This window comes from Eretmochelys imbricata, chromosome 6 (genome assembly GCF_965152235.1).
Source record: "Eretmochelys imbricata isolate rEreImb1 chromosome 6, rEreImb1.hap1, whole genome shotgun sequence".
In the NCBI taxonomy this organism is placed as follows: domain Eukaryota; kingdom Metazoa; phylum Chordata; order Testudines; family Cheloniidae; genus Eretmochelys; species Eretmochelys imbricata.
This window is the reverse complement of record NC_135577.1, coordinates 17,709,314-17,734,923: the sequence shown is the minus strand read 5'-3', so window position 1 is coordinate 17,734,923 and position 25,610 is coordinate 17,709,314. Positions and strand designations below refer to the sequence as shown.

Here is a 25,610-nt window from a genome sequence, read left to right as displayed (position 1 = left end):
GTACAAGAATATAAGATCTTACTGTTTAAAGCTAACTTTATAAAGCTTTCTGGAAGTTTGTGACTACCATTTATTTTTCATTTGACACCATCTGTTCAACTGATGGGTGGAAAAGGGGCTCAGCTGCTGTCTGCAGCACCAATCACTGATGTCAGTGCCGCACCCAAAAGAGCACCAGCCACCTAGCGGAGATTAAAGACCTGCTTGGGTATCAGCCTGACTAGTGTTTATGCTCACATGCCACATTTCCTTTGGCGCTTGTACTATCATAGCCAAGGGCAGCAGGCAACCATCTCCTTGATGTGGAACCTGTACCCCACCCCCACAATTGCGCTGTTCATTCCCCCAGCTGAAGTAGCTGACTCTTGGTCTTCTCCAACTCCTCCCAAGAAAGGTGTTTTTTCAAATAGACTGGTCATGGGCCCCTTTACCAGCTCTCTCTCCTGGCTGTATGAAAAATCCACCACTCTCATGGAAGACCCAAGCCTGCCATACTACTAGGAATACTATGGAAAAGTGACTCACTAAACACTGGTCTAATAGCAATGGACAGTGCCAGAATACACAGGCAGACTAAACCAAAGCAATGAAGCTTAAAGCTGTATTAGAAAAACGTTCATTACCTGCAGCCTGTTTCTGTCACCTTTCCTCACAGAAAGTTGCTACTCCACGGGAGTACGGGTGACAGAGTCAGAGATGTTGAGAAACGTGTCAGAAACACAGCTCCTAACAAGACAGGACCTTGGATGCTGCTCTTGGCAGTCACCAATGTTTCAATTCATTGTTCAGATGTATTGATCTGTAATGAAGACTACACCTGGCATGCTGTGTAAGATCTTACGTTATTCAGTTAGATTGTAAAGTTCCCCCTTAAACAGGACACAACCCAAGAGTTAGCACAAGAGCACGTGAACAGAACTGTAGAAGAGGGAAGGCAGAGAAGTTTATTCCAGCAATACTGCTGCACCACACTTCACAACAAAGTGTTCATGAAAGACGAGAATAAACCCAAAAAGGATATAAAACCAAATGCACTAAATTAATGATTTTATTCCTGGCAAACCCACTGATGGGGTGAGCAGCTCCCTTTACTGCCAACTGTGGGGGTGAGGTGTCTTGGTAATGCTGCCTTTGGGCTGCTGGGAGGAGGGGCTACTGGTGAGAAAGTCTTGCTCCCCCAAGTCCAATCACCAATGCCTGATAGTGGGAATATGGCATCTCTCTCTCTAGCACAGTTTAGGACAGAAGCACCCATCTACTGGGCTAATGACTCTACCATGTAGCTACCACCAGCACCCTCCAGTGCAATAGTTTGACACTAAGACTGATTCAACCACCATTACGGAGCCCTTATCCCCCTTGGTGACAGTAGGACAGGAGCTCCTATGGTCAGTGCCAGCAGACCGTTGGCGCACAGGGAATTCCTGACTTAAGCACCAAAGGGTTACACAGTAAAGGCCACTTACTCCTCTGTACAAGCATCAAAAAGTAGTTCTTCCCAACCTCCCCTAGCCCCCCCCTTAATATAATTCTGTACAGAGTCAGTGGTCTGAGCACCACCAGTTTCAGCAGCAGCAAGAGTTATTCGCTCAGGCAGTGCAAAGTCTTCTATGTTAGGATATCGTGGGCTTGGTGCTCCACCAGCATTTCCATGCTCCTCACATCTGTGCACCAGAACTCCAGACGGTCCTTCATCCCCTTGATCTGGAAAGCAAATCCACAACAGCTTTAGGAGCCTGGACATAGAAGGGGAAAAGCAATTGCACCTGCCCAGGAATGGGCACTAGAGTGAGACCAGGCATGCTGCACACTGAATTCAACTAATTTGGAGCAGAAGATTTCTCACCACATCCATTGCATTTAAAGATGGAACATGAAAGCCAAGGGGACTGATTACAGGCAGGGTCCCAGGAAAAGCACTATCAAGAGTGAAACCAATTCAACATGGGTAATTCAACAAAATTACCAATTCAACAAAATGGACTGTGAATTTGGTAGGGCCCTAAACATGGGACATTAAGATCCCAAACTTGACTTCAAGATATGGTGTGACAGGACCCCAAGATTCTAAGTATGTGGGTTTCTGAGAAAGCTTTTAGAAAATGAAGGGAGGAAATTTTAAGGGAGAATAATTTTAAGTTTTGTAAAATGAAGCAGTCCATCAGCTGTGATAGTGTGTCATTAGGACAGCAGTGTGCATTTCAGTTTCACTCAAAGCAAAGTCCAACATTATTTCCCTCTCCCCAACCAACTGTTTTTCATGGTTTAAAGGTTTTTAATATCTGGGAGAAGCTATTCAAAGAGTTCTTAACACCTTCTTCTTACATGTTTGTTATGGGAAAAACTAATTAATCATGGAAATGAGGGATGGTACAGACATAAGGTCTTCTAGCCCATCCCCCTCTTCAGGCAGTGTTGTTATCTATAGCATTTACTAATAGGTCATAGGCCCCAAATGATGAGGTACCAACCCTGGGAAACTATTTAGCTCTTAACCTTTCTTCCAAAGTCATTCCCTGTTAGATGCAAGGTCTCAGGTATAGAGAATGTGCAACAATGGCATAGTTATTAATCTGAAACCTTAAATTTAATGAAGCAAAAACTTGTTACGTTAACCCAAGTTTCTGTCAATTTATATACACAAGTGCGCATGTGTGATGTGCTTATTGTTTGCATGGCCCTATTCTCAGAATCTCAAAGACACTTATTCCATCCATCATGTTCCCAAGGAAGGCTTGCGAGTACAACTGCAAAGCTTAGTTATGGATATCTGGGTTGAAATCAAGGTCTTGTTATTTTGTGAAGGTTAAGCACTACAGGAGAACTTTTCAAATAGTGTTTTCCTCTGGAGGGGGAACCTTTGCTAACTCTTCTCCAAACCACTGCAAGAAATGGGCAGAGTCAAGGTCTGAGAACTACAATCTTATTAACAGCTCTCATGTCAGTATTCAGGCCAATCACCGATCGAAAGGAAGGTGAGTTAACATTGGTTAAGTATTTCAGCTGACATTACCTGCTGTAAATCCAGCACACGCGGTTGGACCCAAGTCATGTGCACTTTCTTATCCACTTCATCAATACTGCCCTTTACTAACCCTACTGAGAGAGCCTTCATCACCAGCAGTTCCACCTGAAGAGAAGAAAAAGGGATTAAGAACCAGTCACTTTTCCCAGACTCCCAATTCTTTTAAATTGAGTTATCTTATAAACAGTCATTAGACTACTGTTCGCCACACGACAAAACTAAACTGAAGAGTGGCGCAAGGCAACTATCTCCACGACAGATCACTCTGACCAAGCTGGGCAGCATTCTATACAAACATCTGGAACCACAGGAATTAAAACTGTGCAAGCTTGTTCTACTAAGGAACGCAAGGACCACCTGTATCTGAGACAGAGGGCAGGAGATGGCAATTCATTCTTCCTCTACAGCCAGAGGATTCTTCGCAGTTAATTTGTGAACATTAATGCGGTGAATTTCTTTTCCTCACTATTTACAACATATAGAAATGAACCTGTTCAGCGGATACTGTTAGGAATTTCACATGCAAGTTACTTATTGTCATCATTAGCATTAACACAACTCACCTCATTCACGGTGACTTTGGCACTTTTAGCAATCTCTTCAAAAGTGAGCTGTCTGTGATTGGCTGGTCGGGTGAAAGTCATCTAAAGGCAAGCAGAAATTCAGCACTCTTCAGACTTCTTCTCCGAAGATGTATTGCGGCTCCCTAATACTGTCCTCCAGAAGCCACAGGGTATGCCAACACAGCAATTAAACACCCATGGCGGGCCCAGGTCAGCTGACTTTAGCTTCGGGGGCTCAGGCTGCAGAGGCGTAAAATTGCTCTGCAGATGTTCGGGCTGGGGTCCGAGCTCTGGGACCCTGCAAGGGGGAGGGTCCTAGAGCCCAGACTCCATCCCAAGCCTAAACATCTACACAGCTGTTTTTAACCTCGAAGCCCAAGCTAGCTGACCTGGGCTGGCCGCAGTCATACCGCAGGTCTTTTATTCCGGTGTAGATGTACCTGCAGACTCAAACCTCATCTCTACCTGTGAAAATCAGAGGCTCTGATAACAAAGGGCCAACAGCAGCTAGCTCTCCCTCTATTTTTAGAAAAAGACTGCTTTATTAAAGACGGTAAAGTAAGTAGCAGTCAGTTTCCTGCATCTACCTCTCCAAACAGTAGGCTCCCTAGGAAAATTGCTCAAAGAAAGATTCTAATCCTGAAGATGGAAAGTCTCCATCCACATCACGTTATTGGCACAACTGCAAGTGCTTAAGGACCGCTAGATCAGTGGTTTTCAAACTCTTTCTGGGGACCCAGTTGAAGAAAATTGTTGATGCCCGCGACCCAATGGAGCTGGGGATGAGGGGTTTGAGGTGTGGGAAGGCCTCAGGGTTGGGGCACGGGCTCTGGGCTGGGGGTGCAGGAAGGGGTTCCAGGTTTGGGGGGGAGCTCAAGGCTGAGGCAAGGGATTGGGGCGCAGATTTACCACCAGTGGCTCCCAGTCAGCGGTGCAGCCGGGGTGCAGAGGCAGGCTTCCCGCCTGTCCTGGCACCGCAGACTGCGCTGCGCCCTGGAAGTGGCCAGCAGTACGTCTGGCTCCGTGGGACTCTCGCCTGCAGGCACATCTCCCCCACCACCAGTTCCCATTGGCTGGGAGTGCGGAGCCGATGACCGGGGAAGGAGCCCCATACCTAGAAGCCAGACCAGCTGCTGGCTGCTTCCAGTGCACAGTGTGGTGTTGGAACAGGTAGGGACTAGCTTGCCTTAGCTGGGCAGCACCGTCGACGGGACGTTTAACGGCCCGGTCGGTGGTGCTGAGCAGAGCAAGGCGACCCAGTGCCTTGCACGTCACAACCCACGGTTTGAGAAACACTGCACTAGACTCTCTCATAATGAAGCACTTCATGTGTAAAACAATTAACTAAGCTCCATCTGTCTGAAGTATAAGTCAGCCTGTCAAAACTGCAGCTTTTGAGAGTGAGTCAGAGATTGTTAGTGTCATAAGACTCCGCATACCCATTGATGACAATGAAACCAGGCCTTGTACATGGACGGAATGCCAGGACAAGAATTTCTGTGTCTTAGATGTTAAAGGATTTCCTTGCATGAGGCGGGTTTTCAACCCTTATCCATTTCAGGCGAGAATTTGGGCTGTTCTTTAGGCAGCTCTAAAGTTATGTTGGGACATGCTTTAAGAACCATCCCTTCAGATGCTGTCTTTGAAAACAATCTTTTTGGCTCTTGCTGTCTCTTACTAGTATTCACTGGCACTTTCTTCCAACAGCACTTGTCTTTGAGCACCACCAATAGGCAAAATCATGTAATGCTGCCATTAGTGATTTACATCTAAAGAGCAACTATATAAGAGAGCAGTAGACTGAAAGCACCATGCACAGAGCTCTCAACTCACGAACAATCTACTTGGACACTACAGGGAAGTTAATCATGGGGCTGCCTTCCAGACCCATCCAACTGACACGGGGGGTGCCCTATCAGGGTCTCAGCTTGCAGCTTACCTCCATGAGGCACAGCAGCTGGATCTTCTTCAGGAGAAGTGCTTCATTTGCAGCTAGGTCTGGCTGTGAGATAACAAAAACATTAAGCAGCTGTCTATGAATAAAGTTAATTTTTTTTCTTGTTTCTTCTTCTTCTTCTTCTTAAGTTACATCCTATGTACTAGAAACGAATCACACAGAAGGTAAATACTCTCTCCTCTGTCTTGCTTCTGTGCTAAAAAGCCCCGGATTCAAACCCAGTATGGCTGACCATTCCATATAGTGGTAACAAGGAGATGGTGTACTGTTAAATGCTATCCTCTTCATGATATGCAAAATCATGGTCCTTAACTAGCTGTCTAGATGGACAATAAAGATCTCTGGGAGCTAGCGCCATATTGACAGCTTCCTCCACAATCACTGAAATATTAGTATTTGACAATCATTATTTTGCAGGTGTTCCGGGAATGTGAGAGGCACTCTTTAGTGTTTTCCATAGTACCTTCATAATGATATTTAAGTGTGCCAGATAAGTTAGATTGGCACAGCAAGAGCCTCAGGAGACCCCATGAAATCTGCTCGTTTCCTTGGTTACAAAAGACACTTCTCTTTCTTCCATCCTTTATATCTACCTTCATATATTTATTCTAATCAATCTAGTTATGATGGGAAGGTGCTGTTAGAAACGTTATGGAGATTTTACATGGACGGAAGTCAGGAAAACTAGAGTTTTGGGTTGTATATTATCCTTATCTGTCCCTTTGTACTCCCACATTATTTTATTATTCTAGCAGATGTCTATGCATTTATCAGGGCACTATGAAGTTGTGTTGTTTCCCACATCACTCACTCACCTGCTGGCCCCAGGCTGTCTTCTGAGCCTGGAATTTCTCTACATTACCACTATTGAAGGCATAAAGTGTGTCAATCAGCCACTGTCTGTCAGTGGTTCTCAAGGACTCCAGTACAGGGTGCATGAGCTGTGATAAATAAGGCAGGACAGCATTATTGACAGACTATAACCAATTTCCACCATTCAACAGCTGAGACAACCCAGAGTCTACTTACCAGCTCCCCAAAGTTATAAACTCCTTCTCCTAGGAGTCCTGCCAGCCCCAAGGTAAAGGCTCTCTCCTGCTGCTCTGACACTGCAAGGAAGAATAGTGTGTGTAAAGCGACAGCTTCAACCCTATTGCTCCTTCCCTCTTTCAGTATGTGTATATGATCTCTTTCAGATTTTTTAGTCATCGTCAACTCCACATTTACTCAAGACTGCAAACATGATCAAATCTAATCTTAATCCATGTGAAATGCAGTTCCATGCCAATACTGGAGGCTGCAGGAATTAGTGTGTGACAGAAATCCACTCCAGTTCAGCCTGAGGGTCTGAACTACTTGAGGTCACTGACCACCTCAGTGATCTGCTTGCAGCAGAGGCCCCACTGGTTGGAAATTCAGAGGAATACCATCACGTACCATACCAGTGACGCAAGGGAGATCAGAAGAGTTGGGAAACGGTCATTTACTCTCCCCTACCTTACTGACAGTCTCCCCACCCCCCCATACATCTTGGGTACAGTAGCCCTGAGATGAATGAGCAAGCAGAATTCATCTCTCTGGGTGGACTCTAGTAGGTTAATGATGGAGTTATATAATGCAGCAATGTTGAGGAAAGCTGGACTTCTCTGCATGTCTACAGCTGGACTACACTGGTGGAATAGGCCAGGACTGAATGAACATGGAAACTACAGTTCCCTATATCTGGCACAAGGAGGCAGACTTACCTGGCAGATCCTTGACATCAATACAGCCCAGGAACCGCAGAGCATCCTTATAGTAAGAGGCATGATTCCCAATTGTCTGGTAGTATTTGCTGGAAAGGTCATAGAAACGGCTGTGAACAGATGTCACCCCAGGGAGATTGTTCAGCATCTCCTCAACATCCTCTATGGTCTCCTAAAGAAAGGAGAAAGTCCAACTCTTGACACACAGACATTTTATACACACCTGTACCTTTCACCTCCACCACTCACTATTTTAGTTAGTCTTGAAATTTACAGCTTATCACAAATTATATTCACATGTTTGGTACAGAAATCCCATCCAGAGTGAATAAGATGAGAGTGCAGCTGAGAACATTAGTAACAGCATTTGGAACAAAGCAAACAACTCCCTTTCTCCCAAAAAGTCTCATTCATATTTACAAACACTGGTCAGTGAGTGCACTTCCCAACTCTTGAAACTTCATATTTCTATTGATACTAAAGCATGAACAACTGAGGGATCCCCATTCAGCTCACGTTGGTGAAAATAATGTATTGTAACTTTGCCTAATAATCATAGAAATGTAGGGCTGGAAGGGTCCTCGAGAAGTCATCAAGTCCAGCCCTCCACGCTGACAGGATCAAGTAAACTTAGACCATCACTGACAGCGTTTGTGCAACCTGTTCTTAAACACCTCCAATGATGGGGATTCCACAACTTCCCTTGGAAAAAACCATCTGTTCAAGTGGGTTCCCTCTTACCCAAATACTCCAATCCCCACTTATTATAAGGTCAGTAAGCCCCCCAAAAAAGTTCAACCAAGAAGCTAAATAGAGATATACTGTATTTCTTAGCTATTTGCCAAACCACATTCATGATGCTAAATTCGTAGAACCAGCCCTAAGTTGCACTCAGAGACACAGAAGGGTTAATTCAAGGGTTTTTCTAGCACTTCGCAGAGGCAGTTGCTGATTCACCAGCTGAGGATCTGGCTCCATATGGGTCATTAGTGGTGATAGTCATACACTAGAAGTATATGCCACCTCAGCTAAAGGAATAACACTGGCTATTACTTCTAGTGTTATCAGAACTACACAAACACTTTCCAGTCTTCCAAATAGAGCTGGATTTCCAAGACACCTGCCCATGCTGCCTAAGAGAGGTTACAGAAACTTAAATTCACAAAATTCAACAACAGACACAGAAAGAGAGGGGCTGCCTCTAAAGGCTAAGCAAGTGCTGAAATAATGGGCATCCAGAGGAACTGAGTACACTCAAATGGACAGAACCTAAAAGCCAACATAATCTCACCTTTGTGACCTGTAGGTCGCCAATGTTTAACTTCAGAGCCCCGATGGCTGTTTTACATAAAATCACAGCCTCATCACTGCTTTTCACCTGCAACCACAACACAGTTACACATCAGAAAAACATAACTGTTCCAGCCACACAGGCAACTACAGACAGTTAAAGCATAACAAGTGCTAATTTACTTAGGTTGTGTTTCTTGCTGTGTTCCCAAATCCAAATCCATGTTGGCTTGTTCACAGTGAATTGTATGAACTGAAGAATATGCCTTCTCCAATATATACACAGACGTAAACATATCTACCAGCACAGACCTACATATACATGCAAAATGCAGCAGCTATTTTACTTAACTGTGCCAAATAGGAAAAAACTTGGATTTCACAAATACCTTTTCTCGAGTCTTTTCCAGGAAAGTAAGGGCCACATTAGGATCTAACATGGAGGAAGGAGGAAACCATATTAAGGATCCAAACAGCAGAATATTTTAACCTACCACAAGAAAGTACCTTGACTGGCTGCACAGAACTCAGAGCCAGATTCTCAGCCAGTAAAAGCCATCATACTTCCACTGAAGTAAACGAACTATGCTAATTCACACCAGCTGAGGATCTGGCTCCATATGCATCAGCCCTCTCTCCAGCAAGGTCCCTTCTGCAGCAGTAATTTCAACATTAGTTGTAAAATTCTATGAGTTTATGCTTTTTACTTTCAATATTGTGCAAACCGGTTGCCTCATTTTCACATTGAAGCTTTGGCTGTTGCCATCAGCCAGTTAAATTGTAGGCCTAATAGTCCTAAAAAGTCACCATTAATACTAGAAAAGTTACTCACCTGTCATCTGTCTAACTACATGAAGAATGATCTCTACCAAGGACAAAGGATTCACCCTGAAATGAACAACACAGCATCAGAACAGTTAAAATTAAGAGTGCGCACGCTACAAACATATGTACAAGTAGTCAATCTCACCTGTGTTCAAACTCACTGATGAAGTTCTCATAAAGCTGTAGGCGGTTAAAAAAAAATTGTGACAGCCAGTTAGTGACAGAATATTTCATTCTAGTGAAATAGGCAACTTGCCCATTATTGCATATAAACTCCTCCCTCAAAGTAGTTTTGTACCCATAGGTGGAGAAATTTAAAATGTACTGACAATAGATTACAGAAGCCAAAAATTGCTCATCTTATGAAGACCAGTCTCCAGGATCTCCTCCCAACTGTGGAGAGTGATTCACCAGTTAATAGATTCATGAGACAAGACTAGTCTCTACCAAGAGGGGGTTACCTAGGTCTGTTTACACCTCTTTGTTGTGAGGGGTCGCTATCCACTAAGTAGCCATATAGTCAATAAAAGCCTAGCTATTTCAGGCTTCTCTACACACCCAACTTGAAACATGCAGAGCATGTCCAAACTCTCTGGGCTTTCCTCGCAGATGTCAATGTCTTTTTAGTGAATCATAATTTGTTATAAAAATGCAAAGAAGAGGGAAATGAGCAGAAATGAATCACAGGAGTACCTAGGTTCATGTAAGTTCAGATATTTGTGTGTTGCATTCTTAAAGATGACATGCCTAAATTGGAAGAGAGGAATGAAATCTGCACTGATACCTGAGTTTGTGAACTCTCAGGAAAACCACTCTGCACACACACACTGTTAATCCCTTTGTTGCCAAGACTGAAGAAAAGCCTTTTTAAAAAAACACAGGTGAACCAAACTAAGACCTGTGAAGACCTGAAACTCATCTCATTCCATTCCTCACTTTACAGCGCCATTATTTTAATCTAACGCATTTCAAGCTTTAGAATGTTTGTAAAACATGGTCAAATTATGCCCAAAGCCTGCATATTAGATCCAATCCATAAACTTCTAATACTAATAAACTGTATCTATTTGTTGACATTTTTAATACATATTCAGACCCTTCCAAATAGATGGGGTGCGGTTAGGAAGTTTTAAAGCATATTTTCCGATTCCACAATATTTAGGCAGGCCTTTGCACACCTATTTTATATCAGCCCAAGAATGTTCACACTGTCATCTTTGCACTGACACTTGCTTAAGAATCAACCTATTCACCTTGATGAGTCCATCTCCTTTAGCAAAGCAGGGGTCCTGCACAAAGTCCAACACCTGCAGAGTCAGCTGGTGCCAGAGTCTGAAAATACAAAAACAAAGAGGCCCCTGGCATCAGCAAACATCAGTACAATAAGCAAAATTATCAGACGGCCACCTACTGAAATACAGAGACAAACGTTATAAAACTAATTTCAATTAATCCATAAGGACCAATATAAAGATTCATAGATTCATAGATATTTAGGTCAGAAGGGACCATTATGATCATCTAGTCTGACCTCCTGCACAACGCAGGCCACAGAATTTCACCCACCACTCCTACAAAAAAAACCTCACACCTATATCTGTGCTATTGAAGTCCTCAAATTGTAGTTTAAAGACCTCAAGGAGCAGAGAATCCTCCAGCAAGTGACCCGTGCCCCATGCTACAGAGGAAGGCGAAAAACCTCCAGGGCCTCTTCCAATCTGCCCTGGAGGAAAATTCCTTCCCGACCCCAAATATGGCGATCAGCTAAACCCTGAGCATATGGGCAAGATTCATCAGCCAGATACTACAGAAAATTCTTTCCCAGAAAATTCTTTCCCAGGTAACTTGGATCTTACCCCATCTAAAACCCATCACAGGCCATTGGGCCTATTTACCATGAATATTTAATTACCAAAACCATGTTATCCCATCATACCATCTCCTCCATAAACTTATCGAGTTTAATCTTAAAGCAAGATAGATCTTTTGCCCCCACTACTTCATTTATGACTCAATTCAGCACTAGTTCTGAAAAAGTTAAAGACCTCAACTGGCCAGGACCAGCAGCCTGGTGCTAATAACTATTCTAGACTAGACTTCAGTTAAAAAATCTGTATTCAACCTTTTCCTCATGTATAGTTCAGAGGGATAGTAAAAATTGAGTGCAGCTTTCTTCAAAAGCTCTCATAGCACGTAAGTAGTATGGATCAACCCTCAAAACATCCTCCAAGGGAAAATATTACTTTCCTCATCTTACACATGAAGAAACAGGCAGCAAGAAGTCACAGGGAAACACCAATCTCTTGCCTATTTCAAAAACCTGTCAATTATTTTTAAAAACTTCAAGTATGGTTTCATGTTCTACATGCATTTCTCAATCTGTGACAATTTTTGTAATTTCAACAATGATATTTTCCTATATTTCTCTGTTGTTGCTGTGAGCAAGGCCACAGAGAAACAAATCACTAACAGAGAAACAATGAAACTGACTATGCATAAAGTGCGGTCAAACAAAATAAAACTGAAAAGCATCTCAAATTGGCTATAATTATCCTAGGTGTTTTTTGTAGCTACTATAGGTTAAAAGGTATCAGATAAGTGTGGCTTTTAAGTTAAAGGTGTCTCTTCAATAAGACATTAACTAAAGAGTACTGGATAGCATTACTACCAGGGGGACTGTATTTCTTGAGTACCACCATTTCATGTAACCCAGCGGTTCTCAAACTTCATTGCACCGTGACCCCCTTCTGACAACAAAAGTTATTACACGATCCCAGGAGGGGGAACTGGAGCCCGAGTCCTCAGCAAGTCTAACTACCAGCCCTAGCGACCCCATTAAATTGGGGTCACGACCCACTTTGGGGTCCCAATCCTCAGTCTGGGAAGCCCCACAGCGTAACCCATTTCCAGGGGAGATGTCGGAGCAAAGGTGCACGTCTGAGGCTGCACTCAACCCCCCAAGTATGTGCACAGGGGCGTGGGGTGGGTCTGCACAGAGGTGCAGGATTTGCTCCCCCGGGTGCAGGATTTGCTCCACCAGCTCATGGGAGCAGCGCTCCAGCCTCCCAGCACCGGGGCAGAGCGTGATCCCTGCACCCAGCGGCCGCCAGGCCCCATCCCACCCCAGGCGACCACCCTACACCAGGGAGCCGCCCACCCCCCCCAGTGCCGGGGCCCCCCGGCCGGCTTCCCTTGGCCCGCGGCGCCCCGGCCCGCTCACTTCTTGGTGTAGAGCTCCTCCAGGCGGTGCCACACGGCGGCCTGGCCCGGCCCGGAGCTCTGGCTCTGCTGCAGGAAGCCCGGCACGTCCTTCATGATGGTGGCGGGCGGGGCGGGGGTGAGACCGGGGCGGGGGGGGGGGAACGAGACGAAAGGACCCCAAGGAGCAGGCGTCCAGGCCACCCCGCCACTACCGCCGGAAATGCACACTCACTTCCGGTAACGAACCCCCGTCGCGTGCGTGCGCGCGCGCGCGGCATGGTGGGTACCGTATGGCCCCGCGTAGTGCAGCCCCGAAACCCCGCCCCGCACGGGGAGGAGCCGCTGCGCGGCCTGGGCCTGATGGCCCGGCGCGAGCGTAGGGGTGCTGGCCGGTAGCCATGGCAACGGGCGCGGCCTAGGCCTAGACCCTGCAGCGCGGAGCCGTGATGGAGCTGCTTGGAGCGGCTCTGACCCCACCCCGCCCCCCAGACCCAGGGAACATGCCGCGGGCTCGGGGGGACACAGGCAGCCCAAGCCAACGGGGTGGGTGTTTCCATCCCCCCAGCCTATCTCCCCTCCCAGCACCATCACGGTCAGCAGCTCCTCCACCTGCCGCCATGGCAGGGCCTTGCGCCAACTAGCCTTGGCCAACCCTAACTCGTGGCCCGTCCGCCCAGCACGGTGCATCCGGGCGCCATGGCATGGGGATGCCGTGTGTGTCCCAGCGCCCCGAACTTTTGGAGTTCTCCAGACCAGCCAGGACCATCTCACTGCACGGGTTTGGGGCTCTCGGCACTGTATCGGTTTGGAGCCCCCATTGGTTCTGTTTAGGGTAGCAATGTTTCTCAGAAGCCCCTGAAGGACGGTGCACCCACCAGTGCAAACAGACAAGGGGTCACAGACCTGCCCCCCTAAAAAAAATAAAGCTGAGCTGCTGAGGGCGGCCCTGTACATGCAGCCTTACCAAAGCTGCTGCTTCCAGATAATGCTAGAGCCCCACTTTTTTCAGACCACTTTAAGCACATCACTAAAGGACCACATTCTCATCTTCTATCCCTGCCCAATGGGTACCCTGCTGTGAAGGCCAACGATTACCATGAAGATAATTGAAAGTCATACTAAAATAAACAAATTACACTGTTTTACTTGAAATTCCAATTTCCCCCAGCTTTTGGGGAGATGACCACACAGAGACAGTTAGTTGATTTGTCCTCTGTCCCTTCCTTTGCTAAAAAGGAGGAAATCCTAGTGCATTTATTAACAACTCAATGGACGAAGGGGAGAATACACTAATGACAGCTGTGGACAAATACAAAGATGCTTGAATGGGCAGCAAGTACTGTTGTATGACCGAATTAAAATAGAGTAAGAGCTAAATAAATTTTAAAAATGGCATAAAATCAGTAAAATGAGGTGCAGCAATTTCACATAGGAATAATCAAATACACAGGTTTACAGTGGGAAAATGATGGCTCAGCAGTAGAATTGCAGGTGGGGATCTCTGACTAATTTCAGTGGATGATAAAATAGATGGGAACCAATGCAAGGGGAGCTATTGGGGCACTGATAAATGGATCAATAGGCTGGCTAATTTCAGGCCTAAATTAGGAATGGTAACACTGATATCTGAATGGTAGGAACAGTGCCCAATTGCTGGAGCTGTCTCCTTTTAGATTAGATAACATCAAGGTTCAGCTCACGCATTATCGTGAAAGATCCATGGCACATTTTGAAAGATTTGGTGTGAATTACAATGTCCTGGACACTTTCCCCTTCAGGATATCGCCTCTTGCTGGACCTATATTCGGTATTGCCAACTGTACATGTTCGAAAATCATAAGCTGGGCCCCCAAAATCATGAGATTGAAAACACACCATTTTGGTTTCTTTTTAGTTGCCTTCTGCTTTTGGGGCCTTTAGGGTGCTCTCAGGTCAGATTTTCAAGCCTTTCTCCACTACCATGAGGGCTAGAAATGTGTTTGTTTGTTTGATTGATTTTAAAGCTGAATTTTCCCCTCATCACTTGTCTCCAGCAGCTGGGGCTGCTGAAATACCCCAAGACTCGCAATAAAATCATTGTTGTATCTGATGAAGTGAGCTGTAGCTCACGAAAGCTCATGCTAAAATAAATTGGTTAGTCTCTAAGGTGCCACAAGTACTCCTTTTCTTTTTGCGAATACAGACTAACACGGCTGTTACTCTGAAACCAATAAAATCATAGTCATTCCTTGACCTAAAAACACTGTTGTATAGTGCAGCTATACAGAGATGAAGCTTGCTGTGCTCTACTCCATTTCAGTGGATGATCCCTCTATACACAGTTTGTACAAGGGACAGCTAAGTGACAGCAACTATGAAAATACAAGCTCTGGTTATGCTCCTGTGAACTGCGGTGTGCTCTTCTATTACGGACATTGTGGTAAAGCCTTTCAGCTGTTTTGCCTGGCTCCGGACCACCTTAAGCAAACAGGTGCTTTGCCCTGTGCCCTAGATCCCCCTTCTCCAGCCTCCAGGTCACCAGTGCAGCGAGTCCCGGGGCGACACAGGAGACAGTGACCGGGGGGCCCTGCGCCCGGCAACTAGACAGTCGCTTATCCAGTCGCCGGGGGCTGTAAAGGGAAAAGCAGGGAAGCAGCCACAGCAGCCTCCCTCGTTCGCATCCACATCGCCCAAGCCTCCACTTTCTGCGACAGGGCCCGGGCAGGGGCATGAGCCTGGGGACGGGGTTACGGTTCAGAGTCGCGGCTCGTAGAAATGTGTTTCCTGCGGCGAGTCCTCAGGGATTCACAGGTAAGCAGCATATTCCGGGGGGGCAGGCGGATTTGGGAAGACTTCCGAGGAGAGGGAGGGGAAGGGCAGGATGAGCTGGCTGGCAAAGTTCAGAGGTGCCTGGGGGAGAGCGGAGTGGATTGGGCAGCAGAGTTCAGAGGGGATTGGGGAGAGCCAAGTGCAGTAAATGAGCTTGGAGTGTGTGGGGCGGGGAGCTTGCTGGCAGTTTGGGGGAGATCAGTGTCAGTGACATACTCTGTATGGCAGAGTGGATGCTAAATCTGTAGCCGTACCTGGCTGGTCTCAGGCTTTTCACCTGAGACTCAGGCTTTTCAGGGGGTTCTCAGTGATAGAGCCAGGCGCTGACTTTGCATGGCATGCCAAGCTACCAGCTTTGCTTGTACCAAGTGTGGTGTTAGGAGTGGTGTTGGAGGTGCCCTCTTTTAGATGAGATGTAAGAGTGATAGAGAGACAAGGTGGGGGAGGTAATATCTTTTACTGGACCAACTTCTGTTGGTGAAAGAGACAAGCTTTTGAGCCACATTGAGCTCCTCTTCAGGTCTCTCTCATCAACAGAAGTTGGTATCACCTCACCCACCATGTCTCTTTAATGTCCTGAAACCAACATGGCGACAGCTACACTGCATGTAGGAGGGATGTCACTCGTAATGCCATAATTCTTGGTAAATGCACAGAGCTGACTGTTCTTGCTATAACTCTGGATAGATTTCTTTAAATCGGTCACCCCTGGCTCTGCCTTTCTAAGGGACCGTTGTCAGCTGGTCTAGGTTGTTATCTTTTGTTTCAGCCTGGAGGAATCTCTGGATATGCAGTCAGAGAAATCATCCCAGGAGGCCCGTTGGCTCCATGGGGGGCAGAAATCTTCCCTTAGCTTCCTTGGAATCTGGCTTCATCCCCACAAGTGGAACTTCCCTGCAGAGGGAGCCTCTGGAATGCCATGGAGAGATGGCAATTGCCTGTGGAGCGAGGTACGACTGTTTTCTCATTTCATGCTGTTCCCTGTTACTCTCGAGCACAATCCTGATAATTCTCCACAAACCAAGGCTCTGTTATCTCATGGACTCATCAAACTCTCTCACTGTCTCAGAAATACCCACTCCCAGGAAGGAGGAGATGAGGCTGTTATAATTAAATTCACCAGATACTGTAGAGAATGCTGAGAGCTTGAAGATGAGAACAGTGTTTACCATCTAAATGCACAGGCTCTCTGTCTCTGCGAGCCACACTGGTGTAGTATCCGCTGCCCTGGGAACTCTTTGTGAGTGGATCAAACAGCAAAGAGGCTTTGAAGAGAAATATCGGCCACTGCTAGAGATGGGACATGTAGTCTTGTGCTGAAAAGCCCATGCTCTTGTGAAGACAGTGTCCAACCCATGGAGGCCACATTCAGTGATTCTGTGACCTAATAATTGCCACCACTAGGAGTCACCAAGAACTTCTGGGCTCTTGTCTCATGTCTGGATTTTGCCCTGATCAGAGTCAGTGCCCTGAGTGACGGGTTGGGTCACAGAGATCCTCTTGGGACTGCCACCTGATGTGCTGAGACTATCTCTGAGCCCGTTTTCCCTGCCAGCGTGGGACTCCAGAACCCTGTCTTGGTGAGCCGGACATGCCAGCCTGCTGCAAACCCAGACCCAGACCTGAACCACGTCCCCCAAAAGCTGCTGACTTAACTGAAAACAGCTTAAGAAGCGCTCCTGTCTCTAGCACCCAGACACCCAGCTCCCAATGGGATCCAAACCCCAAATAAATCCGTTTTACTCTGTATAAAGCTTATACAGGGTAAACTCATAATTGTCCGCCCTCTATAACACTGATAGAGAGATATGCACAGCTGTTTGCTCCCCCAGGTATTAGTCACTAACTCTGGGTTCAATAATAAGCAAAAGTGATTGTATTAAGTGTAAAAAGTAAGATTTAAGTGGTTCCAAGTAATAACAGACAGAACAAAGTAAGTTATCAAGCAAAATAAAGCAAAACACGCAAGGCTAAGCCTAATACATTTAAGAAACTGGTTACAGATGAAATCTCACCCTCAGAGATGTTCCAATAAGCTCTTTTTCACAGACTGGACTCCTTCCTAGTCTGGGCCCGATCCTTTCCCTTGGTACAGTCCTTGTTCCCGCTCAGGTGGTAGCTAGGGGATTTTTTATGACTACAGCTCCCTTTCTTCTGTTCCACCCCCTTTTATAGCTTTGGCACAAGGCGGGAATCTTTTGTCTCTCTGAGTCCCCACCCCTCCTTCTAAATGGAAAAGCACCAAGTTTAAGATGGATTCCAGTACCAGGTGACACAGTCACATGTCCTGTGAGACCCCAAGCCTTCATTCTTCCTGGCCTGACTCACAGGAAGGCTTGCAAGTAAACAGAGCCATCCACAGTCAATTGTCCTGGTTAATGGGAGCCATCAAGATTCCAAACCACCATTAATGGTCCACACTTTGCATAATTATAATAGGACCTCAGAGTTATATTTCATATTTCTAGTTTCAGATACAAGAATGATACATTCATACAAATAGGATGACCACACTCAGTAGATCATTAACATATTTTAATAAAATCATATGGACTGCAGCGTCACACCCTGGATGAGCAAACATCGCTTAGGTTGTTTGGGGTAATAGTCTTCTCATGTGATGGATTGTAGATTCTCATTTCCTCTTCCGCACTTAAGGCTGAGCAGTGATTCAGTTAGGTGTCTGCCATCTGCACATGGACTCTACTAAGCGGGGGATCCTGGATGGGATTCAGGGAGGGCCAAGGTTTCTTCAGTCCTTAAAGTGGGCAGCCCTGTCAGAGCAGCATGAAAACACAATCCTAAGTGCTTTCTGGTTGCCAATCAGGATGCAAAAGGGACTCCCGTGTGCATTAGCCAAGGGGAATCGTATACTAATTTGGAGATTCAAAGATCCTTTAACGCCAGAGCCTTGTCTATAATCCACCCAAATACACCCATGATTGTGCTGTGAGGCTTAATGTCTTATTTAGGTTGAAAACATCTTTGGGGTAGAGACTGACATTTTGTTCTGCATTTGTACAGCACCTAGCACAATGGGGTCCTGGTCCAGGACTGGGTGCTAGCACAATAAAACAATAGATAATAAATGTCTGTTAAGTGCCTTGATATCCTCGTATGAAAGGGGCTGTAAGTGCAAAGGAATATATTGTGCTGCTGGGGGCTTCATACTAACTGGTACTATGTTTTCTCGTCTCAATTACCGAACAATAGCACATGAACCTGCAATTGAAAGATCAGCTCCTGGCTTCCTAGGAAACACTTGGGATGTTTTTCTCCATCTGAGCAGCTTGAGTCCTTTTGTTACCTGCTGCATTTCCTTTTTGCTCCTAGCAGGATCCAGGGGGCCAGACCGGTCTCCTTATCCACAGCTGCCACAGGCTTTTTTGGGATCGGCAGAGGAGGAGACGGCAGTGGGAACCGGAAGCTCACTCTGCAGGACGTGGCAGAATTAATTCAGAAGAAGGAGTGTCACCGGATGGTAGTGATGGCTGGAGCTGGGATCAGTACCCCCAGCGGCATCCCAGATTTTAGGTAACACCTCACCCCTCTCACAGATGCCTATTGGAGCCATGCCAGAGCTGGAATTGATGATATTCCAAACCTAGGTAACACCAGGGGTCTGCCACTCACCATTCCTCTCCCTCTCACTAGTACTGGGGGTACTGATCCCAGCTCCAGGCATCACCACCACCCTCTCATTAGTGCTAGTTTGTGGCATGCCAGCAGCATGCCAGACTTCATTCAAAAATCACCATGTCTGCTGCTTCTCCTTCCCTGGCCTGCTTGGACAATGCCACAGTTAAGATTAGTGCTCCCTTCAGCAGCTCCGACTCCATATGACACCTTGATCCAGCTCCTCAGGCCCAGCTGAGCTGTGCTTATTGCTTGGTTTCGCCTCTGCACTTCCCCAGGTCTGGGGCTGTCCAGGAGCCAGTATGGCCATGGCGTAAGCTAAAGTTGAAACAGGGGCCACTCCAGCAGCCCAGGATCACTGCAGCACAGTGCACTTGCTGTGGCCCTTCCCATCCTCAGCGGATCCTGAACATGCCTCATATATCAGGGGGTCTGGAGTTGGGTGGTGTAGAGCCAGCGATGCCAGTTTGACATCACCTGAGGGGCTCCTCTTACATGCAAGGGAAATCCTCAGCTGCCCACTTAAGGCTCCTTTGCCCTGCCTCAGCTGCAGAAAGCAACTAGATAGGGCTCAAGAATCTGGTCATTCTCTCTCTGAAAGGTGTCATATGTCACGCTCTAGCGGTCGGTTTCTTTAGAAACATCTGTGCTTGCATCCGATGAAGTGAGCTGTAGCTCACGAAAGCTTTATGCTCAAATAAATTGGTTAGTCTCTAAGGTGCCACGAGTACTCCTTTTCTTTTTGCGAATACAGACTAACATGGCTGCTACTCTGAAACCTGTGCTGGGTTTGTTTTCTGTGGCATTCTGACTGATAGGCCCATTTGTCCCCTCTGCAGGTCTCCTGGGAGTGGCCTGTACAGTAACCTTCAGCAGTACAACATTCCCTATCCAGAAGCCATCTTTGAAATTGCCTACTTCTTCCACAATCCTAAGCCCTTTTTCACGTTGGCCAAGGAGTTGTACCCTGGCAATTACAGGCCCAACTACTCCCATTACTTCTTGCGACTCCTGCATGACAAGGGGCTCCTTCTGCGTCTGTACACCCAGAACATCGATGGGCTGGAAAGAGGTGAGTGTTCTCTTCCTGGCTTTCCTTGATGGACTGCAGGGAAAAGACAAGGGGGGGGGTGGAATACGAGAATGGGGCTGTTGAAACATGAGATGAATTTGGGGCCAGTAGGTTCAATTTCCTTGTACTGAGTTGATCTTCTCTCCATCTTGTGTTCAAGTTGCTGGGATCCCTCTTGATAAGTTGGTGGAAGCTCATGGCACCTTCGCCACTGCGACATGTACTGTCTGTCGGAGATCCTACCCGGGTGAGGACTTCAGGGTGAGTAGCAATTATGGGGGCATCAACACAGAGACAACAGAAGCAAATTCAAAGGGGGTTTGCAGGCCAGTTACCTTGTTCTCATGGCCAAGAGACAAGGTTCCTGTTCCAGAACAAATTTTGTTTTGTTACAATGTGATATGATGGCAAACCCATGTGTGCTTGTGGGATGGATGGAAGATGTGATGGTGGAGTTGCCGTGTTGCCTGGTAAAGCATGTGTCTGCTGATGGGTTTTCTTCTTTCAGGGAGATGTGATGGCAGACAAAATCCCCCACTGCCCAGTCTGCACTGGACTCATCAAACCTGACATTGTGTTCTTTGGAGAGGAGCTCCCACGCCGGTTCTTCCTGCATGTGACAGATTTCCCCATGGCAGACGTGCTCTTTATCATTGGAACCTCCCTCGAGGTCTGTGACATAGATCATGAGAGGGCTACAGGGATTCAGCACTTCGGGACTTGGGGAAATAGTGCAAAATTGAACAGGGCGTTGGGGGGAATGGGGGGGGGCGATTCAGGCATCAGGAAAATGAAGAGAGGAATTTGAGGACACAGGGTGAGAAGCAGAGTGCTCAGACTCTGTGTGTGGGTATATGGAAACAGAAGGCAGCTAGACAAGGTCCATGGAGCTCAGGGTAAGAATGTGGGGATGGACCTCTGTGGGTGGAAGAGATGAGTTTTGTGGATACTTGAGGAGGTATCAGTAATAACTGGGGTGGACTCTGCTGGAGGGATGCCCTCTGCCAATTCAATGATGTGCCAGCAGGGGGTACAGTAGATAATAGCTTTTGTCTGGGATATTCCTCTCAGTCAGCTTGTCCAGGTTATGAGATGCAGTGTAAACTTTGGTATTAAATGGAGGGTCTGTGTAGTATGGAAGAGTCAGGCTGCGAGGTTTTGGGCCCCCTGGTGTGGTAGAGCCTTCTGAGACCCTGCATTTTGAGTCCCTAAGGTTCAGTTTGTGGAGTGCAGTGAATTCATTTTGTGTGGGGTATGGACTCCCCTGCTGCCTCCACTCCTGGGATGAAGCTCTCTGTTTCTTTGCTCCTTGGGGGGGGATTTTTTAGGTGCAGCCCTTTGCCAGTCTGGCAGATGCAGTCCGCAGCTCTATTCCTCGTGTGCTGATCAATCGAGACCTGGTGGGACCATTTGCGTACCAGCCGCAGTACAATGATGTGGCCCTGCTGGGAGATGTGATCAGTGGGGTGGAGACGTTTGTGGAGCTGATGGGCTGGAAGGAGGAGATGCAGGAGCTAATCCAGAGGGAAACAGAAAAGGTATGAATGGCTCATGGAGGCCTCCCTCAACCTCGTCATGCTTTGTGTCAAAAAAATATTCCAGTGCCAACAGGTACTAGGAATTGTGGTGACCAGAAAGTTACATAGAAGCCATCTTCATGTCTACACTCTGTACCCGGGAGGGAGGAAGGGAGAACACATTCCAAAGGATAAAATAAACCTCTAGGGCATTTAGCAACGAACGCAGAGGGTTTATATCGGAAGATAAGGAAGTAGCCGGGGTTGTTAAATACATTTTCAGCCAACATCAGACTTGTCTCAACCAAGCAAAGAGAAGACCAAGACTGTGAAGTATAGTTCCCTAATGATGGAATGGTTTAATGTTATTTAACTGAATATCTGGGTCATCCTGATCTAGAATTATGTTGATATTTAAAAAGTACAAGCTGTTTTAAGGGAAGCCTGTTCTACTTATTTACTGATGCATATCCAAATAGACTTTTCAACCCCTAAAGGAGTGCATAGGGTGATGGAGACTTGCCTAAGCCAGAAATCAGTTTACCAGAGACAACAGCTGTGCAGCTAGGAAGCATTCAAAAACCAGAAAGGGTTAGGGTTAGATGCATTTAAAAGTCAAATCATCAAAAGCCTGATCCAAAGCCTAGTGAAATCAATGTGAAGACTCCCATTGACTTCAACAGACTTTTGATCAGATGCCAAGTCCAGGATAACATGCACTTTGGGGCGCAGACTGCAAAAGTTCCATAGCGATTCTGAAGGACTGGAAAGTTACCAGTATGACTCTCCATGCCAAGAGAAATACCCCTGACATGTGCCAAACTAATTTGCACACATTATAAACACACAAAAGTGGTGGCTTTTTTCCTCCTCTCAGTTTTCAGAGCAGAGGCTGTCGTGAAGTCTCACAGTATTAAACTTCATTCATTTTACAGAATATTCACTGTGGGTCAGATCCTCAGCTGGTGTGAATTGACATCGCTCTCTTGATTTCAATGGAGATTCAGTAGAGCTAAGCTGCTTTGTGCCAGCAGAGGATCGGGCTCTGTAATTGTATTGATTCCTTCTGAAGTCTTACCATAAATAAAATTAACCTATAAATGCCAAAACATATTCTCTTTGCTTTTTCGTGGATTTGTTCTCTTATTTGCTGCTTTACAGAATCAGTTCATTCGCAATGGCTCTCCCAGTCATCCCTATTACTAACAGAAGTAAAAGCATTCGTCTAGTCTGGTAGTAATGAAATGTTTTAAGCGCTTAATGCTGCAAACCCTTACTCCTCTGAGAAGTCCCATTGACACAGGTGATCCTTTGAGACCTTCAGAACAGAGATTATAAAAGAGCAAGCTATTATTTTATTTTACACTAACATTAATTAGGGACCATTAGGAGTAGTCGTTTATTTTAATCTAGTGGAGCATTTAACTCCATGGATCAAACTCTGCTGGTATAAATGGGTGCAGCTTCATTGGTGTCAGTACAGTTTTGCCCATTTGCACCAGCAGAGAATTTGGCCCTGTATTTTTAAAGAAAGTGCAGTGAGGGGGCATGATGTAGTATGGAGATCCCAGACCCGATTTTAACATTGCTGACAATCATTATCAGATTATGGGTTGTCTACAGAAAGGATGATTAGTCATTTGTCAGGATTTTTTTCATGGTAAGCCATTTGAGGGTAACATGAGAGCACACAGCCACAGCTGCTGTAACTCAGTGAAGCAAATCCAGTTAATTGTGGCATGCACGCTCTTTCTCTTCACCCTGGGCTTTTGGCCTGAGTGTCACCAGCTGAGCTGATGAACGCTGGAACACGTGAATCACGTTGACGAGACATGAACGTTCTTTCTATTTTTAGCTGGATGCAAAAGACAACTAGGACAGCTGCCCTCCTGCTACTGGAAAATGATGTTCACCTTGAAAAGGGGTAGGTGTCATCCACAGTGAGCTGTGGAGAGGTTACAGAAGAGAGCTGGGGAAAATGCTCTCCAGCTTTGCAGTGGCTACTGAGGATCCTTTTGGCTGTATCAGGGTGCCCTGCTGCAATACAGGAAAGACCATCACACAAGACTCTTAGCAAGTGAAGACCGAATGACAGGCTGTGGGCTGGCTATTGCAGGAGACTTTCCCAATCTGACACCTCAGCCTGGCACATGTGCCCACTGAACGCTGTGACCTCTACCTTTTCCTGTCTTCCATTCTCCCAGATCACGCATTTGGAGAGACTTTGCCTCTCCTTTTGTGTCATGTAGATCCTTATAAACTATCATCCAACTTTGTGATGTTCACTATTAGACTGGGCCAGAGTCTCATTTCCCTCCCACCAGGCATTCTGGACTCTCCCTAGAAATTCAGGATCAAATTTTCATACGTGTCTTGTGAGTCTGGGTGTCCCAGATTTTTCGGTGCCCCACCTGAAATACCCTGGAACGGCCTGACTGTCAGAGGGTGAGCGCTCAGAATGTCCTGAAAATCAGGCTCATTTATAGTATTTCAAGTTGGGCACCCAAAAGTCAATAGTCCACTTTTGAAAATGCTAGTTGATCTGTCTAATTCTAATGCTGCTGGGACAAGTACCCAGCTTCATCAGACAGGTTCATAGAAATTGTCCGGCTCCCTGAACCAGCTCTTCAAAAGAGCAGGTTTTGGATGCAAGCAGGCTTTTTTCAATTATTTATCTGTTGCCAATTTGTAGCGTTTATTATATGGGTGAAATCACTGCTAATCAGGAGGTGAAAGGTGTCAATGTGTCTAGAGATGATGCCTGGAAACCCCACTCCTGTTGAGCAAACAACCGTATGGGCCAGTTTAAGCTGCTGTTTGAATGGAACGTGGGTTGATATCTGCACAGCAATAATAATTATTAACACTAATAAGTGTTAATGCCTTTGTGGATGTCTACACATGGTATTTCAATGTCTGTTTCACACATTTCCCAGGGTCAATGCTTTGATTGCTCTTCCCCCAATTTGGTTCATATGCCCTTTGTTATCCTTCATTTCTCTTAATTATTCACTTAGCAGCTATTCACCCTTTAAATGCTGGCTCAGTTCCTTGCACAGATTTACAGCTCACCGAATGCTCCAGTCATGTGGAGCAGTAAAGGGTCTACTGTTTATTCACTGAGCCTTCTAGGGAGGGAAAGTTGGCCCGGACACCAGGGTTATTTCCTCCTCTTTTCAAAAAGTGCCATGGGATATTTAATTTGCACATCTTAGATGGACAGAAGGGATCCATGTTTAATGTCTCATCAGAGAGCACTACTAACAGTGAGAGGCCCCTTCCCCTCTCACACTAGAGAGCTATCATTGCGGCTGAGCCCAAGGCCCAGTGCAGGATTTGAACTCACTACCCTTCTGGCCTAGAGGCAAATGCAGCAATAATTAGCTAGTCTATTACAATGATTTTTCTGGATGTGACCTTTGACCAATACTATGTCTAAAGAAGCACAATAAAGAGGAGATGCAAAACACCTTGCATCAGTGTGGTTCTGGTTAATATTTTGAAATGCACAAAAGTCAAGGAATTTGAATGTTAAGGCTTCCACAGCTACTGTAACTCTGAGTCTTTGTACATTTGTATTCCTGTATATTGTGTTAACTTTTTTGCCTTAATATGTATGTGCAATGTGGCTAACTTACAGTTGCGGTATGAAACCTAGCTTTGGATTATGTGTCTTCTATGCATTTAGAAACTTCAAGCCAAATCCTCAGCTGGTGTAACTCAACAGCACTCCATTGACTTCGATGGATGTATGCTGATTTACACTAGCTGAGGATCTGTCCCTGTCATTCCTACCATTGCAGTAACAGTTTTTTGCCCTTGGACTTCTTTTAAATGAGGTCTGTGATTGAGCTCACATTCAGATGAACAGAGTTGTTTATCTGACTGTGTGATTCAAATATATTTGAATGTTCTTACACGGCTGTGGGATCAGCCATTGAAATAAATGTCATTTGAATATATAGCCTAAA

General features: G+C 46.0%; 2 protein-coding genes across 5 annotated transcripts; one reads left to right on the top strand and one right to left on the bottom strand.

The window, feature by feature from the left end:
* Window positions 1–919: 919 nt before the first annotated feature.
* Window positions 920–12,773, bottom strand: PSMD13 (proteasome 26S subunit, non-ATPase 13). Its single transcript, XM_077818160.1, has 13 exons — window positions 12,626–12,773; window positions 10,659–10,737; window positions 9,551–9,585; window positions 9,413–9,468; window positions 8,970–9,013; window positions 8,582–8,668; window positions 7,291–7,462; window positions 6,575–6,654; window positions 6,361–6,486; window positions 5,528–5,590; window positions 3,589–3,669; window positions 3,014–3,130; window positions 920–1,704 (listed from the first exon to the last, which is right to left on the bottom strand). The coding sequence occupies exons 1-13, from the start codon at window positions 12,718–12,720 to the stop codon at window positions 1,609–1,611; spliced, it is 1,131 nt and encodes a 376-aa protein (XP_077674286.1). The 5' UTR covers window positions 12,721–12,773; the 3' UTR covers window positions 920–1,608.
* Window positions 12,774–15,043: 2,270 nt separating this feature from the next.
* Window positions 15,044–25,113, top strand: SIRT3 (sirtuin 3). 4 transcript variants are annotated; one of them, XM_077818157.1, is made up of 8 exons: window positions 15,044–15,396; window positions 16,184–16,364; window positions 18,748–18,948; window positions 19,890–20,122; window positions 20,283–20,383; window positions 20,631–20,792; window positions 21,451–21,660; window positions 23,495–25,113. In XM_077818157.1, the coding sequence occupies exons 1-8, from the start codon at window positions 15,315–15,317 to the stop codon at window positions 23,513–23,515; spliced, it is 1,191 nt and encodes a 396-aa protein (XP_077674283.1). In that variant the 5' UTR covers window positions 15,044–15,314; the 3' UTR covers window positions 23,516–25,113. The 4 variants fall into 4 exon arrangements, with proteins under 4 accessions (XP_077674283.1, XP_077674282.1, XP_077674281.1 ...); XM_077818156.1 differs by lacking the exon at window positions 23,495–25,113 and adding an exon at window positions 22,575–23,463 and having other exon boundaries at window positions 18,751–18,948; XM_077818155.1 differs by lacking the exon at window positions 23,495–25,113 and adding an exon at window positions 22,575–23,463.
* The last annotated feature ends 497 nt before the right edge of the window (window positions 25,114–25,610 follow it).

What these genes read in the sequence shown, in the direction of transcription:
- PSMD13 (XM_077818160.1), bottom strand. Translation starts at nt 12,720, where the DNA reads ATGAAGGACGTGCCGGGCTTCCTGCAGCAGAGCCAGAGCTCCGGGCCG. An exon ending in TGGAAAAGACTCGAGAAAAG is followed by an intron (nt 8,669 to 8,969) that starts GTATTTGTGAAA and finishes TTGTGGTTGCAG; the next exon opens with GTGAAAAGCAGTGATGAGGC. An exon ending in GTGTGCTGGATTTACAGCAG is followed by an intron (nt 1,705 to 3,013) that starts GTAATGTCAGCT and finishes TTTGCTTTCCAG; the next exon opens with ATCAAGGGGATGAAGGACCG.
- SIRT3 (XM_077818155.1), top strand. Translation starts at nt 15,315, where the DNA reads ATGAGCCTGGGGACGGGGTTACGGTTCAGAGTCGCGGCTCGTAGAAAT. An exon ending in AGCGGCATCCCAGATTTTAG is followed by an intron (nt 18,949 to 19,889) that starts GTAACACCTCAC and finishes TCCCCTCTGCAG; the next exon opens with GTCTCCTGGGAGTGGCCTGT. An exon ending in ACCCGGGTGAGGACTTCAGG is followed by an intron (nt 20,384 to 20,630) that starts GTGAGTAGCAAT and finishes TTCTTCTTTCAG; the next exon opens with GGAGATGTGATGGCAGACAA.